The sequence below is a fragment of the Cyprinodon tularosa genome, unplaced genomic scaffold (genome assembly GCF_016077235.1).
Source record: "Cyprinodon tularosa strain WSP-4 unplaced genomic scaffold, ASM1607723v1 ctg453, whole genome shotgun sequence".
Lineage (NCBI taxonomy): Eukaryota > Metazoa > Chordata > Actinopteri > Cyprinodontiformes > Cyprinodontidae > Cyprinodon > Cyprinodon tularosa.
The window spans coordinates 593,334-608,478 of record NW_024039178.1 but is presented as its reverse complement, the minus strand read 5'-3'; the positions used below and the strand labels follow the sequence as shown (position 1 = coordinate 608,478).

At 39.7% G+C, this 15,145-nt stretch overlaps 1 protein-coding gene across 1 annotated transcript; it reads left to right on the top strand.

Moving 5' to 3' along the window:
* Positions 1-1,845: 1,845 nt before the first annotated feature.
* Positions 1,846-4,842, top strand: LOC119793449 (olfactory receptor 52E4-like). The gene is made up of 4 exons (XM_038300669.1): positions 1,846-1,908; positions 2,032-2,426; positions 4,009-4,235; positions 4,315-4,842. The coding sequence occupies exons 2-4, from the start codon at positions 2,050-2,052 to the stop codon at positions 4,572-4,574; spliced, it is 864 nt and encodes a 287-aa protein (XP_038156597.1). The 5' UTR covers positions 1,846-1,908; positions 2,032-2,049; the 3' UTR covers positions 4,575-4,842.
* Positions 4,843-15,145: the final 10,303 nt, after the last annotated feature.

Sequence of the window (15,145 nt, the reverse complement as noted above, 5' to 3'; positions counted from 1 at the left end):
CTTTCTCTATCTGTATAATGGGTCTGTTTTATGTGTTGTCTTCTCAATTCAGAGGGCCCCCTGCCTGTCTTTGCCTGGGGCCTCTAATTTCCTAAATCTGCCCCTGCCTGTAACAGATGCCCTTGACATCCAGCTGGGGTTGGCCTCCAGTCTGTTGCTTCTCCCAGGTTCGGGCTGTGCAGAGCCTCTAGCGGCTTCCAGCTCAGACTGTTGTGCATCTTCTCCACTGGCACTGACAACATCAGGGATCAATCTGTCTGATCTTGCAGAGATGCTGACCAAGTTCCACTGTGGTTCTTTTAACCACTTTTCTGCTAGCTAAAACTCTCCCTGTCTCTAACATTAAAGCAGTCATTTGCCCGGTAACATTAATGTAGGCTACGTCACTTTACATAGTTACATATTTTCCCACCTCTAAAACTGCTTCTCTCAGATTCCAGGTGAGGCAGGAGGCAGGGAGTCTGAGTGTGCCATTTACTCAGCCTCTATTCTCAATGCAGCTGCCTGTAACTCAAGCTATAAAGTCAGCGGTGCCTGTCATGGAGGCCACGTCTGAACCTGTTGGTGGTCACCAGCAGGAAGGGATGTTCTTAAGCTGCAGAACAAGTCCTTTCGAGTCTAGTTAGGTTGCGGGACTCCTGAGGCCAAGCATGCCACTACCCATTCGGTCGAAAAACAATCATTTTGGGGACCTGGGAGACATTTGGAGAGGCCATTAAAAAGACTATTGGTCACCTCTGAAGAAGAAGGTGGTGCTTGCGTACTTTTACTGTGAGCAGAAGCTGCTGACCTTGAATAAGGATATTGTCAGATGGTGGAGGAAGTACTTCAAAGATTTCCTCAGCCAGGCTGTGATGCTTTTCCTGGCAGAAGCAGACCCTGGGTGCTTGGAGCCAGATTTGGACCCAATGTGGCCTTGCAGCTCTGAGGCTGCAAGGCTTGTTCTGCTTACCACTGTACAGGAATAGATAATTGTATTCATTCAGTTCCTCTGGCAGAAGCTACAGGTGTTTCAGCACCAACCGAGTGACATAGGGTGTTGTGTCTTGAACACCTGTAAGGACGTTGAACGGGATTTCCAGGGACATAGGACCGCCAGTGTACGGGGATCTGAGCGGCTCTGACAGCAAAATAATAGGCAGGATTGTAATCTTGATGAACTGAGTGACAGATTAAGTTTTCAGGTGGACTTTGTCACTTAAAAACATATTAAAACTACTTTTTACCCACTGATCACAGCAAATATAGCAAAGTCGCTCTCTGCCTTTGAACGCAGGAGCAGCAGAATCATCAGACGCATCTGGACACACTTTACTGAATGTCTGACCTTATTATGAACAAGCATCATAAATGAAGCAGCCGAAGTTTTTTTGCTGCTTCGAGTGCTTTCAGTCTGAACGTAGCATTAGACCCTCTGGAAGGTCAAATGGCTGTTAGCCTTACTGACACAGCATGATCAACAGGAACACTAGGAAACAATGTTGTTACATTGTTGAACATTGAAACCTGTCTCCTCTAGGTTTTTTCTCTGCTTTATGTGCAGCGCTTTTTGCTTCTCAGATAAAGGTGGTAAAGGATTAGGCCTCAGAGTGGTCTTTACTCATGCTCCACAGTCCTTTAATGTGTCCTCTATCAAAAAGAAAATCTCTGTTTCCTCTGCTGAGGAAACATTTCAATCTAAATGTATCTGTGCTGTAAAAGAAAACATCTAAAAGTGATGGTGGTGGGGGGGACTTTTTCCTGAATCGGCTCAGCGCCATGGGAGCCCAGTAGGGCTGAATCAAGGTGACATCATTAAATAATCGACTCAAAATGAGGGCAACAGAAAAGCCATGAGATGAGAGAAGAGGAGGACGTCCTCCATGCTCAGAGGACTGTAGGCTCAGAGCTCCGCTGTCTGTGTGTTCGGTTGGTGGTACACATTATTTCTATCTGCTAAATTCTACGATTACTTTCAGATGAAGGGATGTCATCTTTACCTTAAATGTCACTTTATGTAGCTTCATTATGACATGTCTGTTTGTGTTCTAGAGCTCTGCTCTGCTTTGGATGGAGAACCTAACAATGGGCGCTCCTCTCAAACAGCCCGTTGTGTTTGAACTCCAGGGTTTTGATGTTCCACCAGGACAGGGCCCGTTCCTCTTCTTCTTGGCCCTGTTCGCCTACATAGTGGTGCTGCTGGGGAACGGTGTGGTGATCTGTGTGATCATGAAAGACAGGAACCTGCACAGACCCATGTTTGTGATGATCTGCCACCTGGTTGTCTGTGATCTGCTGGGGGCCACGGCGGTCCTTCCTCGCCTCATGATGCACTTCCTGATGGGGCAGCAGAAGATCTCCTACCTCCCAGCCATCGCTCAGGGCTTCTGTGTGCACACATACGGTGTTGCTATGCAGACCATTCTGGGGGTGATGGCCTATGACAGGTGATGAGATCATCAGTTACTGAATGATCATCAGGTGCTGTGCTGCTAATGCTGCTGCTGCTGCTTTGGTGTTTTTGCAGTATCAGCCTCGTGGGAATTTATGCAATTAAATTTATATTTGAGTGGATTAAATATTTTCTATTAAACTGAATCAGAAAAAGCTTTATTGCAAAGTATTTTTTTACACAGATGAGGAATTAGCTCTGATGAAAAAGTTGTACAAACACAAGAAACATGAGGCCATGGAAAACATGAGCGCTGATAAAAAAAATTAAACATTTCATAAAATGTTTCACAGTGAAAAATCCCAGCTTTGTGCAGAGAAACAGAAAATAACAAACAAGAATATAAAAGAAAATGAACCAGTATTTACACACTACAAACCATATAATAGAAGGAAGTAACCTTTCCTTGAAAAAAGTGTTAGTTTCTCTTATTTTAATCAGGTATAAAATTTACAAATCAGATCATTTACATTTAAAAAAAAAAAAAAAAAAAACAGAAACTGTATTATTCCATTTCCAGAGCATAATATCTAACTTTCATATTTGAGGGGAAGAAATTCTCCTATAGGCAGATTATCTACCTGCTCAAATTTAGAACCATTACTCTGATTTTAAGATAAATCCTATTTATTTTTAGATCAGTGCGTGTGCACTGGAAAAAGTGGAAATCTAGATAAGTCATTTTTTCTTAAAATAAGTTGATTTCTTCTTGAATTTAGGAGGTAAAAGACATTTTGCCAATGGAACAAGACAATTCACATTTAAAATAAGAAAACAGAATTGCATTGTCTTATTTCAAGTGCATATTATCTCATTTTATTTTAAGTTTAAAAATACTAATTCCAATGGCGGATCATCTTATTTACCTACTTAAATTAAGGGGAAATAATATTTTTTTTACTAATTTCTTGATCGTTTTTGCACTGTGGAGTTCTTTGCATTATTTCCCGGGGGGGCATCATTGGAGAACTGGGAACAAGTTGGTGAGATTAGGTGATAGGAAACTGTTTTTGTGGTCATGAATTAGCTGTATATTCATTTAATTATTGCATTTCCTTAGAGCTGTTCAGTGAAGCAGTGGGTAGCACTGCTGCCTTGCAGCAAGAAGGTTCTGGGTTCGATTCCCTTTCTGCATGGAGTTTGCATGTTCTCCCTGAGCATGCGTGGGTTCTCTCCGGGTACTCTGGCTTCCTCTCACAGTCCAAATACATGACTGTTAGGTTAATTGGCTTCTCTAAATTCTCCTTAAGTGTGCATGAATGGTTGTTTGTCTCTGTGTTGCCCTGTGATGGACTGGCGACCTGTCCAGGGTGTAACCTGCCTCTCGCCCATTGACAGCTGGAGATAGGCACCAGCACTCCTTACGACCCCAATTGGGGTTAAGCGTGTTAGAAGGTGGATATGGCATTTCCTTTTCTTTTCTGTTTATATTAACAGAAAAAACAAAATCCAGATTTAAACGTCAAAATGTGTGAAAGTCAGACTGGTGGAGACTTTATAAGGCCTGTGTGGAACTAGATGACAGAACTATCTTCTTTTATTAAAGCTGTCTTTCTGCCGGCGCCGTCTCTCTGCAGGTTTGTGGCGGTGTGTGAACCTCTCCGGTACCACTCCATCATGACTTCAGCCCGGCTGCACTGCTGCTGCGCTCTGGCCTGGATCGTCGCCCTGCTGCTCATCGCCGTGCTCTTCTCCTTCCACATGAACGTCCCTCTGTGCGGCCGGGTCATCCAACATGTCTACTGCAGCAACCGCAGCATCCTGAACCTGGCCTGTATTCCCACCCCCATCAGCAACATCTACGGTGGGGGCTGCTGCCAACAACCAAGCGTTGGGCCATGTCTGAGGCGCCATATTAAAGTGACCCTGTCTGTTTCTCACAGGTCTGTCCATGACCTGGTCAGTGAGTACGGGGGTATTCATCATCATTGCCTTTTCCTACATCAGAATCCTGAGTGTGTCGTTCAACCAAGGCAGAAGCGACAGCAGCGTCCAAAACATCAGGAAATTCTTTAGTATCCTCTTCATCATAGTTCCACCGGCTCTCAACCCCATCATCTATGGAATGGTCAGTAAGGATCTACGGGCGGCCATCATGAAGCTCTTCTCCGTACAAGTCAGGAGAGTTTGTCACAAAGAATGACTCAGCCTTCAGCCCATACCTGTCATCAGTGTCAGGACTCCTCCTTAGCAAAACGGGAATAAATCTGACCAGATATCTGGTTTTATGATAGGAGTAAATAACATTTTGAGAACTTTCAAAAGGAAATATCATCAGAAATGTTTAAATAAAAAAATTAAAGCCACTTTACAACTGTAATAAACCTCTCACTCATATCGAAAAGTCTTTTTTAATTTGATTTCCACAGCATAATATCAAACTTTCATATTTAAAGGGAAGAAATTCTCCATTAGGCAGATTATCTACCTGCTCCAATTTAGAGCCAGTTAAAACTTTAAGATAATTTCACTACAAAAATTATCTCGAAATAAGTAGAAAAAATACTTAAAGCAGATTTACCCTTAATTTGAGTAGGTAAATAAGATGATTTGCCAATGCAATGAGTATTTTTAAGCTTAATATAAGATAATTAGATAACGTGCTCTTGAAATCAGACTATGCAATATTTATTTCTTATTGTAAATGTAAATTGTCTAGCTCCATTGGCAACGTGTCTCACTTACCTCCTCAATTCAAGAAAAAAATGCAATTATTTTAGGAAAAAATGACTTATTAAGATTTTTATTTTTTTCTAGGGGGGGGGGCGTCAGTGGTGGAACTGGGAACCACTTAGTGAGATTAGCTGGTAGGAAGCTGTTTTTGTGCTCATGAATTAGCTTTCTATTCACTGAATTATGGCATTTCCTTTTCTTTTCTCTTTATATTAACAAAATTCACAGTTCTGGTTTAATTCTAATTTAACATAAAAGTAATCATTTAATGGGAGGAGATAATTAAGCTTTTTTTTTTCTTGTATTTATTTACATACACCATGATTTACCCCAAAGAAACGATCATCTACCGAATATAGTTCCTATTAAGAAAAATCATTACATGAGAAACCAACTCGGGATGGATGAATGGTTCATGTTTAGTGTGGAACGGATAACAGCTTTTGTTTATTATAAACTGTGATTAAAGACATCAATCAAAAGACCTGATTTTCACAATTTTTTTCTTTATTGTGTTTTTTTTTTGCTTGTATGTTCCTTTTTTCTATCATTGCAGTAAAATATGATATTTTTAGCTGTATTTTATTAATTAAAATCCCATAGATTTTTATTGTTGAATGAAAATGTTAACGATTTTGTGCATATGTGACCTCATCCTGTGTAAACGGATTCCTCCGGAGAATAACATCAGGCTTGGGGTTAAAATCAAGAATGATTTTTTTTTTTTTTTTTACTCGCTCTGAATGTTTCTTAATTCCACGTTTAAGTTAAATCATAGAAAATGATCCGAGTTCATGCATCAAATTCACTTTGCTGATGCTTTTTTCTGTTTGGTAAAATTCCCAATATGCATCACAGTCTTCATTTTTATCTGATGCATTTTCATCAGAGGGTTTTCTATTGAGTTTGGTTCTTATTACAGAATCAGCTATTTTGGTTTGGCTCCCAAACATTTTTCTGTTTATTATCATCTGTGACCTCTTAGTTGGCAAATATGAAAGTAATGGATTTTAACAAATGATAATAAAACAAATGAACTAATCTGTGCAGACACACTGGAAAAAAATCTAAATCTAGATAAGTCATTTTTTCTTAAAATAAGTGCACTTGTTCTTGAATTGAGGAGATAAAAGGGACATTTTGCCAATGAAACAAGATTATTTAGATCAACATAAGAAAACACAATCGAATTGTCTTTTTTAAAGTGTATTTTATCGAATTATAATATTTTAAGAGTAACAGTACTCATTCCATTGGTAAACTACCTCATTTACCTACTCAAATTAAGGGTAAATACAATTACAAAGACATTTTTACTTATTTCTAGATCATTTTTCCAGTGCAAACAACCAAACAGAAGCAAACTCAGCTGCTGTCAGTTGAAACAAAGCTGTGCTGCAAGCAAAGTGGAGCCAGTGAGTAAGAACTGTGCAGTGAAAAGGAAACTGGCTCTTCTGATTTATTAATGATTCCTCGGGCTCTCAGAGCATCAACATGACTCATCAGTAGTTCCTTCTTATTATGTATTTAATAAAGAGAAAATAAATATTTGTCATTACTACCAAGCAGGCTCAGACTGGTAATCTGTGATATCGGGCATTTGCTTGGTGGGCCGGTCGTGATTTCAGTGTGCGAGGGCCCGCCCTCCTTTAATCATACCAGCCCCAACACTTACTCTCCAGCCGAAGTGCCTACCTGTGACAGTAAATAACTCAAGGAGCTCAAGAAGTATTACAACGTTAACTACCTAAATGATGCATGCAGTATATATAGCCCTCCCTTGTCGTGCACATCCTTGTGATGGTTGGCATATGGTGTAATTTTCTATTTCTTCAAACTGTAAAATCCTTGCAACAAACTAAATTATAATAACACTAAAATGCTTTATTTAAACCAAACTACGATATTCCTCTTATATTTGCCGAATTCATGTTAGAATATTTTGCAGAAATATGTTGCGGTGCATGATGGGGTTTTGCATCTAAAGGCTAACGTTTCCTGTCTTACGTGCATTGTTGGCAGGTTGGGATGTTTCCCAATCTGGTAGTTTAGGATGGCCATCTATGGGTAAAAAATGTTTTTCTTTAGATTTATGGCTTTAAAATCGTTCCCAGTCCTAGCCTGCTACTAATAAATCTGATTAAGAACAGCTGTGAGGAACTGTGTTTTTATGACTTCTATAAATGATTCCTACCAAAATGAGGTTAATTTGAGTTACTTTGCTTTAATGAGGACTTTTCCCTGTAATATATAAATTTCAATTGAAAAAATTCACATGGAGAGAAAAGACAATTAGATGAAATTTATTGATACAATTACTTGGTATTTGGTGGTCAGACCTCGGCAGGAAACATAGCGCTGAATTTTGATAGATATGCATGAACTAAAGTAAAGAACGAGGCTGTTTCCCCTCAGGCCTGAAACTGGTGGTGGATTAGAGATTGATGAAGTTGTTTAGTCTGCAGACTGCTGGTTAGTGAGATGGTCTGCTGAGCTTATGGGGAGATCCAGTGGACTGAGTGAGCTGATACTAGAGCTTCACTCAGGGACCTGGAAGATGGAAGTCCTGTTTGGATAACACAGGTTGAGAGAACCTGTCCATGATGAGCAAGCATGAAGCGACAGTGGAGAGGAAAAGCTCCCCGTTGGGAAGAAACCTCTGGCAGAACCAGGCTCAACATGGCGGTCTTCTGCCGGACAGGTTGAAATGAGTAAAAGTCCAGGAGGAATGCCACTCTGATGAAGCTTTAGCTGCGATGGTGGAGGAGACGCTGGAGGTGGGTTGAAACGGGGTCATCTGAATGAAGTCACACGGCGCAACCACCGTCTGTGCACCAGGCAGCAGACGAGTTGCAGATCTGAGGCCTTTTAAGATGAACTTTGGATGCTGATTGGTTTTTGTGGAGGTGTGGTTCAAAGCTGATTGGCTGTGTCGTAGACGGATGAAGTCGGGTAATCAGTTTATCCGTTCAACTTCCGCCTAGGCTACATATAACATATGTCACATATTAGCCTAAATGTGGATCAGTACCACAAAATTGGTGATAGGCAACTCAAGTAAATTAAACATCAGATTAAAACATTTTAAATCTCTCAAATGATCTCATAATGGCCTAAAATGTTACATTAAATACAATAAAGACTGAATTGAAGGCATGGAATACAAAGATAAAGAAATTATTTTCATTCATAAAATTGGTGACTGACAATCTTAAAAAGGAAAGTTTGAAGCTTAGCCTTAAAAGTACAGTGTGTCTGCATCACAGGCTATAAAGCTGGGAGTTGGTTCCACAGGAGAGGAGCCTGCAGAAACCATGTCCACTTTTAAGACTAAAAGTCTTAAAAGACTTAAAACGTTCCCATTTCATAAAGCTTATAGTTCGAGTGACTCAGGTTATCCTGTGTGTCCAACAGTCATTCACGTCTTAATTCTTAATTTATGCTTTATTTCCAATCAGATGAAATACCATACAATCCCCTCAAAGCACTTTAGTACTATAAGGTACTTTAAACTAGGGCTATATTTGTCTATAAAACTGGAATCAGATTCACAACCTTGTACTTTCTCACAAAATCTGTTCACCAGTACTTCTGTGTTTTTTTGTTTTTTACCTTCAACTTTGAGTTGCTCATAGCAGATGCTCCTTCATACTGAGCCTGCGTGGTTCTGGTTCTGATTCTGCGGGCGGTTTCATTTCCTTGGGTTAGACTCAGGAAACAACCTTATAGTTTCTCTGTATAAGCAGACCAGGTTCTGTTAGGACTGTATTGCAGCTGCACAGAACTGAGCTGTTTGTTCCCACTTAGTAATCCTGTATCAGAATCAGAATTACTTTATTAATCCCTTAATTCTGTACTGTTGTGACCCAACGCTGTTCAAATAAACAGAACCCAGAACTGATGGGACCCCACAGACCCAATTAATCAAAGTGCTAAGAATCAGTACAATGATTTTAATCAATCTGGTTTTCCTTTGTTATCTAGAGGACTCTGACTCCATCTGCTGGCTGATAACCAGTACTGCAGCAAGGAGGTTGGATTGAGCAAAGATAACGAGATAAAGAATAGAATTTAAAATACTCCTTCTCACATATAAAGCCTTAAAAGCTCCATCTTATATCAGAGATCTGAATGTTCCTTAAGTTTCTAACAGAGCACTTCGCTCTTAATCTGCAGGTTTACTAGAATTTCTAAAAGTAGAATGGGAGGCAGATCTTTTAGTTATTAGGCTCCTCTCCTGTGGAACCAACTACCAGTTTAAGTTGGTGAGGCAAACACCCTGTGTACTTTTAAGGGTAGGCTTAAAACTTTCCTTTTTGATAAAGCTTATAGTTAGGTTATCCTGAGCTATCTCTATAGTTATGCTGCTATAGGCTTAGGCTGCTGGAGGACATTTGGACCCCTATTTTATCAATCTGCTTCATTCTATCTCTATTCTCTGACCCTGACAAATGTGTAAGTTCTTGTTTATAAATGTTAGATATCAGCCTATTTTTCAGTGTAGTCCTGTTTCTCTGACTGTGACTGGTTGGATGTGCTCTCTTCATCCTCTGACATGGAGCTCGTCTGCCTGGCTGTGTGTTTTCTGCCTTTTACAGCTGCTTTTTGTATCTCTGCTTCTGTCTCCTTGAACCCCAGTCGGCCTCGGCAGATGGCCGCTCACACTGAGCCTGGTTCTGCTGGAGGTTTCTTCCTGTTAAAGGGGAGTTTTTCCTCTCCACTGTCGCTACAAGCATGCTTAGTGTGAGGGATTGCCTTTGCATCAATGAATCAATGCAATCAACTGGTTTTCCTGAGATAGAAAACTTGAAATCAGTTTGACTGTATGATCTGGTTGAACTGTAAAGTGCCTTGAGATGACGTGTGTTGTGAATTGGCGCTATAGAAATAGACTGAATTGAATGGAAATAATAGATCTACTCAGGAGCAGCAGGAGACCTTCTGACACATCGATATAGCAGGAATCTGAAATATCACAGTTTTCAGTGAATATTACGTTTTTTCTCTCCACTGCAGTGCCATTCATGACTTCAGTTGTCATTCAAATATTAAAAACTGGCCTCAAATAAAAACATAAAATTAAAATAGTTAATTTGCAGGATTCAAATAAAACTTTTATAGTCAGTTGATTAACATAAACCGAATACAAAATACAAGCTTATTGACAAAGAAATATTTTTCTAAATTCAGATATTATGAGACTCCAATCATGAGCAGCTCTTCAGAACAGTTTCTGCAGGTCCGGGTCCAGCAGTTAAAGATCTGACATTATCGGGTGAGCAGTATAACACATTCTGTAGCTTCATACTCAACATGAAGCAGACCAGACCAAAGTCATGCTCCACAAACACAAATGCGGGCAAGCATTTGGTCACAGCAAGCTGAGTATGCATTATTGTTCAGCTGCAGGCTCCAGTAACAGTTGTAGGGGATCAGGGAGACCTTCTGCCTACTGATCATGGACTGTCAGTCAACACAGAGGTTCCACTCTGAACCATCCAGTAGTACTGTAGCTAGGTTAGGTCTCCTAAACCTAAGGGAAGAACTGCTGTTCTGTTCCTGGAGAATCAGAATTAGGCCAAGATGGTGAGCAGCAGGGTGACTTGTCTCTGTGGTGCTTCCTGGGTTTTCCTTTTTCTTTTAGAGGCTTTTAGATGATTTTTATCTGAACCCTAACCCTTTGACAACATGCAGAGGAGGTCATCAGAGATTTAATTCAGGTGTGCTGAAGCGTCTTAAAGTTGCAGACGTCCAGGACTGGAATTAAAGACCCCGGAGCAGTTCAGAAGGACATCTGGAAGGGGGCCGAGGTTCATGGAACTCAGTGGAATATACTATATGATCCATTTGATGCTTTATTGCCTCACAGAGGTTTAAATTTTTCAAACAAATCTAAATACCAGAAAAAACAACCATAGCAAAAACCTGGGGCGATAATAGGACCAGAGGCTTAGGGGTGCTGAGCACCCAGAAAGCTGTCTGGCCAGACAAAATTAATTTCACTGTTTTCTACTCATATTTTTTAAAACTTGTTCAATGCGTTTTGGTAATGACTGACTCCATCATTCACTAATGCATCGTATCTGAGACGTGTGCCAAAAACCTAACAAGCAAAGCAAAAAGCAGCATTTTTTAGAAGAATATTCCAACCGATTAAAGCTTGTAAATTTCATGGAAACCTTTGAATCAGTTTTCATTAAATATTTTTTCTCTTTTGTGTGCAAAAATTACTTCCATGATATATGTAAAATAATCTACTCAATGAAATGTTTTTCTATGTCAGTTTAACAACTGCTGTTTGGCCTGCTGCCATTCTGTCTGTTTTTCTTACCTGGTTTTCCCTGACCTTTCACACCTTGCTCCTCTGCTCCGCCTTTACTCCTCTCCCTCTTTAGACTGGCAATCATAAAATGGATTATAAATTCAAATAACTAGAAACAGAAAGGAATGATAACGGTTTACTATTGATTCAGTAAATGTAAGTATTAAGTTGTGGTTTTAAAGATAATCAAACAAACCAGTCTCAGAATCATTAGAGCACCTCGCATGTGAACATTTCACCAACACACCATCAACAGGTGTAGACATTTGACTTAATATTTCGAAAACAGCAGTTTTTCCTCAAAGCGTTAGTCAACATTTTAGTTAAGGAGCTCCATCAGGCCTGTTTATTTGTTATTATGTTTGTTTATTATTATTTCTGATGAACCAGAACATAATTGAAGGGGTTAAATAACCAAATACTGTATAGTTTTAAAAATGTCACTTTTTTTTTTTTATTGTAAAAAGTGCATACGGTATTAAAACAACAACTCAAAGTTTAGAGGTAATTTGATTCAAATTAGGGTTGCTTCAGCAACCGCCAAAATAGGCTAAAAACGCCTATGGCAGAAACTAAAGGTTGCTTTAAAACCAAGATGTTTTCCAACCATTCCCAGTAGGAAAACCTGTGAAGGTTACGCCTTGGAGCTCATCTCACAGCTGCAGCCCCGACAGACACAGTTAGAGGGAATCAAAAGTCTGACACACTGCTGCTCCACCTTCTATAGCAGCAACATTAGGCTGATAAAGCTGTTCAGATGTCGACCTGTGGATGTTCATTTATTAAGGGATGAACACAAGCCTCTTGTATAGAGGTCAACATTATGGGTAATCAAAACCAACCCAATTAACCAAACATTTGAAAAGTTTTAAAGGAAAAGGTAAAGGCCTCTACTTCACAAATTAACCTTTCCGGTTGGAAACTTCTGTCCGGAACAAAGAAGACTTCTGGTGTTGGGTTTATGTCGGGTCTGGACCTCTGAGCCTTGTTCATTTCATCACATCCATGCATTCTGGGTGGAGGATGCAGGGAGAAACAAACTGGGCCTAGAACTGAACCCTGTGGGACTCCTCAAGAGAAATCAGAAAGGTTCTGATTCATTGCAGCAACAAAACCTAAAAAGCACCAAAGATCAGTCAGTTTAAACATCTTAATGGCAGGAAGGCCTGGATAAGCAGAACGTTATTGAGTTTAAGGCCCAAAAACAGCAGCATTTTTTTTTTTTTTTTGGTTGCAGCTCTAATCTGTGAGTTAGAATATGTTAAAAAGCCACATTAAGGCTGTTAGATCTGATTGTCTTTGTTTGAAGCAGTGAGTTAAAGCTGATTCTTTTAGAGCAGCTGTTTGAAACACAGCTTTTACTGCATCTAGACTAGATTACGGGCACACCCTTTGTTTTGATGTTGTATCCATCCGATACAGCTCTAAACTCACCGTAGCACATTACTTCCATTTTAACATCTCCTCTGTGGATTCATTTTCTGATCCTTTTTATAAAAATCTTATTTTACATCTTTTTAAACCTGCGTGTAAGACTGAGATTGCGGACTTAAGCTCCACAAGAGTTTGGATCCTAGATGTTTGAATGATGGTTTTACATTACTTAGTAAATATGAGGGAGTACGGTCAGCCAGAGTCACAGGAAGCAGATAAGCTGCTGGATTTTACTCAGTGGAAGCACAGCTTGAGGTTTAAAATTTAAACAATCAGACACAAAGGTCCTGCAAGGATTTGGTTATAAAGATCTTGTAGCAGCTCAGAGTCTGGTGTGTTTGGTTTGCAAGCATACATGTTCTTCATGTCTCATCCATCAGGGGAAGCTGCAGCAGCTTAAGCTAACTATAAAATTTATTTTTTTCAAAACTATTGAATTGTAAGTGTGAATTTGAAGTTGTAGATAGAGAGTTACATTCTAAGTTTTGTATGTGTAAATAAAGGGTACTACCCACAAGTCAAAGCTCATTTTTACCAGTGTGACATTTGTGTCAAAAGTGAAAATGAAGGCCTAACTTGTTAAGTTGAATTTGTAAGTCACAGCAGCAGATTTGTGCATTTATATTCATTGATTTGCATTCGTGTTTTTAAGATTTTAACACAAGTTTGAATTTGTTTTGCACCATTTGTTTTAGATCAACTAGCAAAACTGAACGGAAGACATTTGTTATGTGCATTGCACAGAACACAATTTGTGTACTCGTACACAAGAATTTGAAGAGGTTTAACTTTTTTTGTAACTGGGACAGATTTTAAAAAAATCTACAACTACAAAACACCAAAGTTAATGCACAAATAGTTTTGCATTCTGAGAATGTAAGAGGTTTTTGATGTGCAACTTGTAGGAAAGAATTGTGTACTTGTACTTAAAATTTGATCAGGTGTAAAAAAAAAAAAAATGTGCACCTGTGAATTTCTTTTTTTATTCTACACGTATAAAACTTAGAATGTAACTCTCTCTCTCAAATTCACACTTACAATGCACAAATAGTTTTGAAACAAATAACCTTCATAGCTAACCTTCTTCTCCAGGCCTGAGCTTCAGGAGCTCAGTTCAGTTCTGCTTCAGGTCCATTCCTGCTCTGTTGCTGCAGACATCCAGATATCCTCCTGTTCTGGACCGTTCGGGTTGGACTCAGTGTTCCTTTGTTTGGGTCTCAGAGAAAAACTCAACAACACAGAATTATTATAAAGATCCTTTATTATAGTAAATCAAATATCACATGTCCTTTATATTCACTGAACTCATGCGGCAGGCTGTGGTTTATAAAGTGGAAAAAACATTAGGTGAAGAATCAGAACCAACACTGGATCCTCAGTTTTTAGGAATTAAGAAGCTTCCCTCCGGAAAACAGAAATAAAAAATCTTTGAACTGATGATTTGTTTTAGTTTCATTAAAATGAGTCATGTCTGGTTTGTAGGGATGAGAGGAACCATCCTATGGTCTCAAACTGATGGCTGGATAAGAGAAAACCACAAACACATCAGGAAGTTCTAAATGTTCTCACAGCCCAGACTCATTCAGAGTCTCAGCGCCTCTGCAGCTGCATTTTATCTAATTAGAACAGTTCTTCTGTCAGGATAAACTGTTCTCATCTTCATTATGTACATAACAGAGATTTGGGAATAAAAGATGACCACAGACAGAGTGGATCATGCTTAACAACAAGCTCTCTCTCTGCCTTTAATTTATACTCACAAGACAAGACTCACTGGTGCCCCTTTCCAAACTTGAAGGTGACCGCAGGCAGTGCCGCAGACAGGAGGTATCTGATTGATCAAATCTACATCCGCTCTACACTATGCGTATTTCCTGTTTGGTACCTTACTGGCTTATTTTGTTTGTATGACCGCCATTGTGGAAAACCACAGGTGAAGTTGGACCATCTAGAAGATCGAGGTGAGAACGCTGAGACCCTTTTTCCACCTTGATTCCCGCTCTTTTTCACCCTCATGTCCCTCCATTGTCGCACAAACTTGCCCCCACTTCTTCGCCGCCTCGGCCATAACTAGACCCACAGCTAGTTGCTCTTAATAACATAGCACAGACCACGCCTCAATATGGGGCATAAATCAAAAATACCTGTGACAAGCTGTCTGCGACACACTGCTGCTGGAGGATAACCAGCCCTTTATCTGGAACACGGTGCATTATTTTGATGTGGCTTGGGGAAGTGATGCCTCATTTTACAAACACGTGTTTGCTGTAATGATGTGGCTTTCT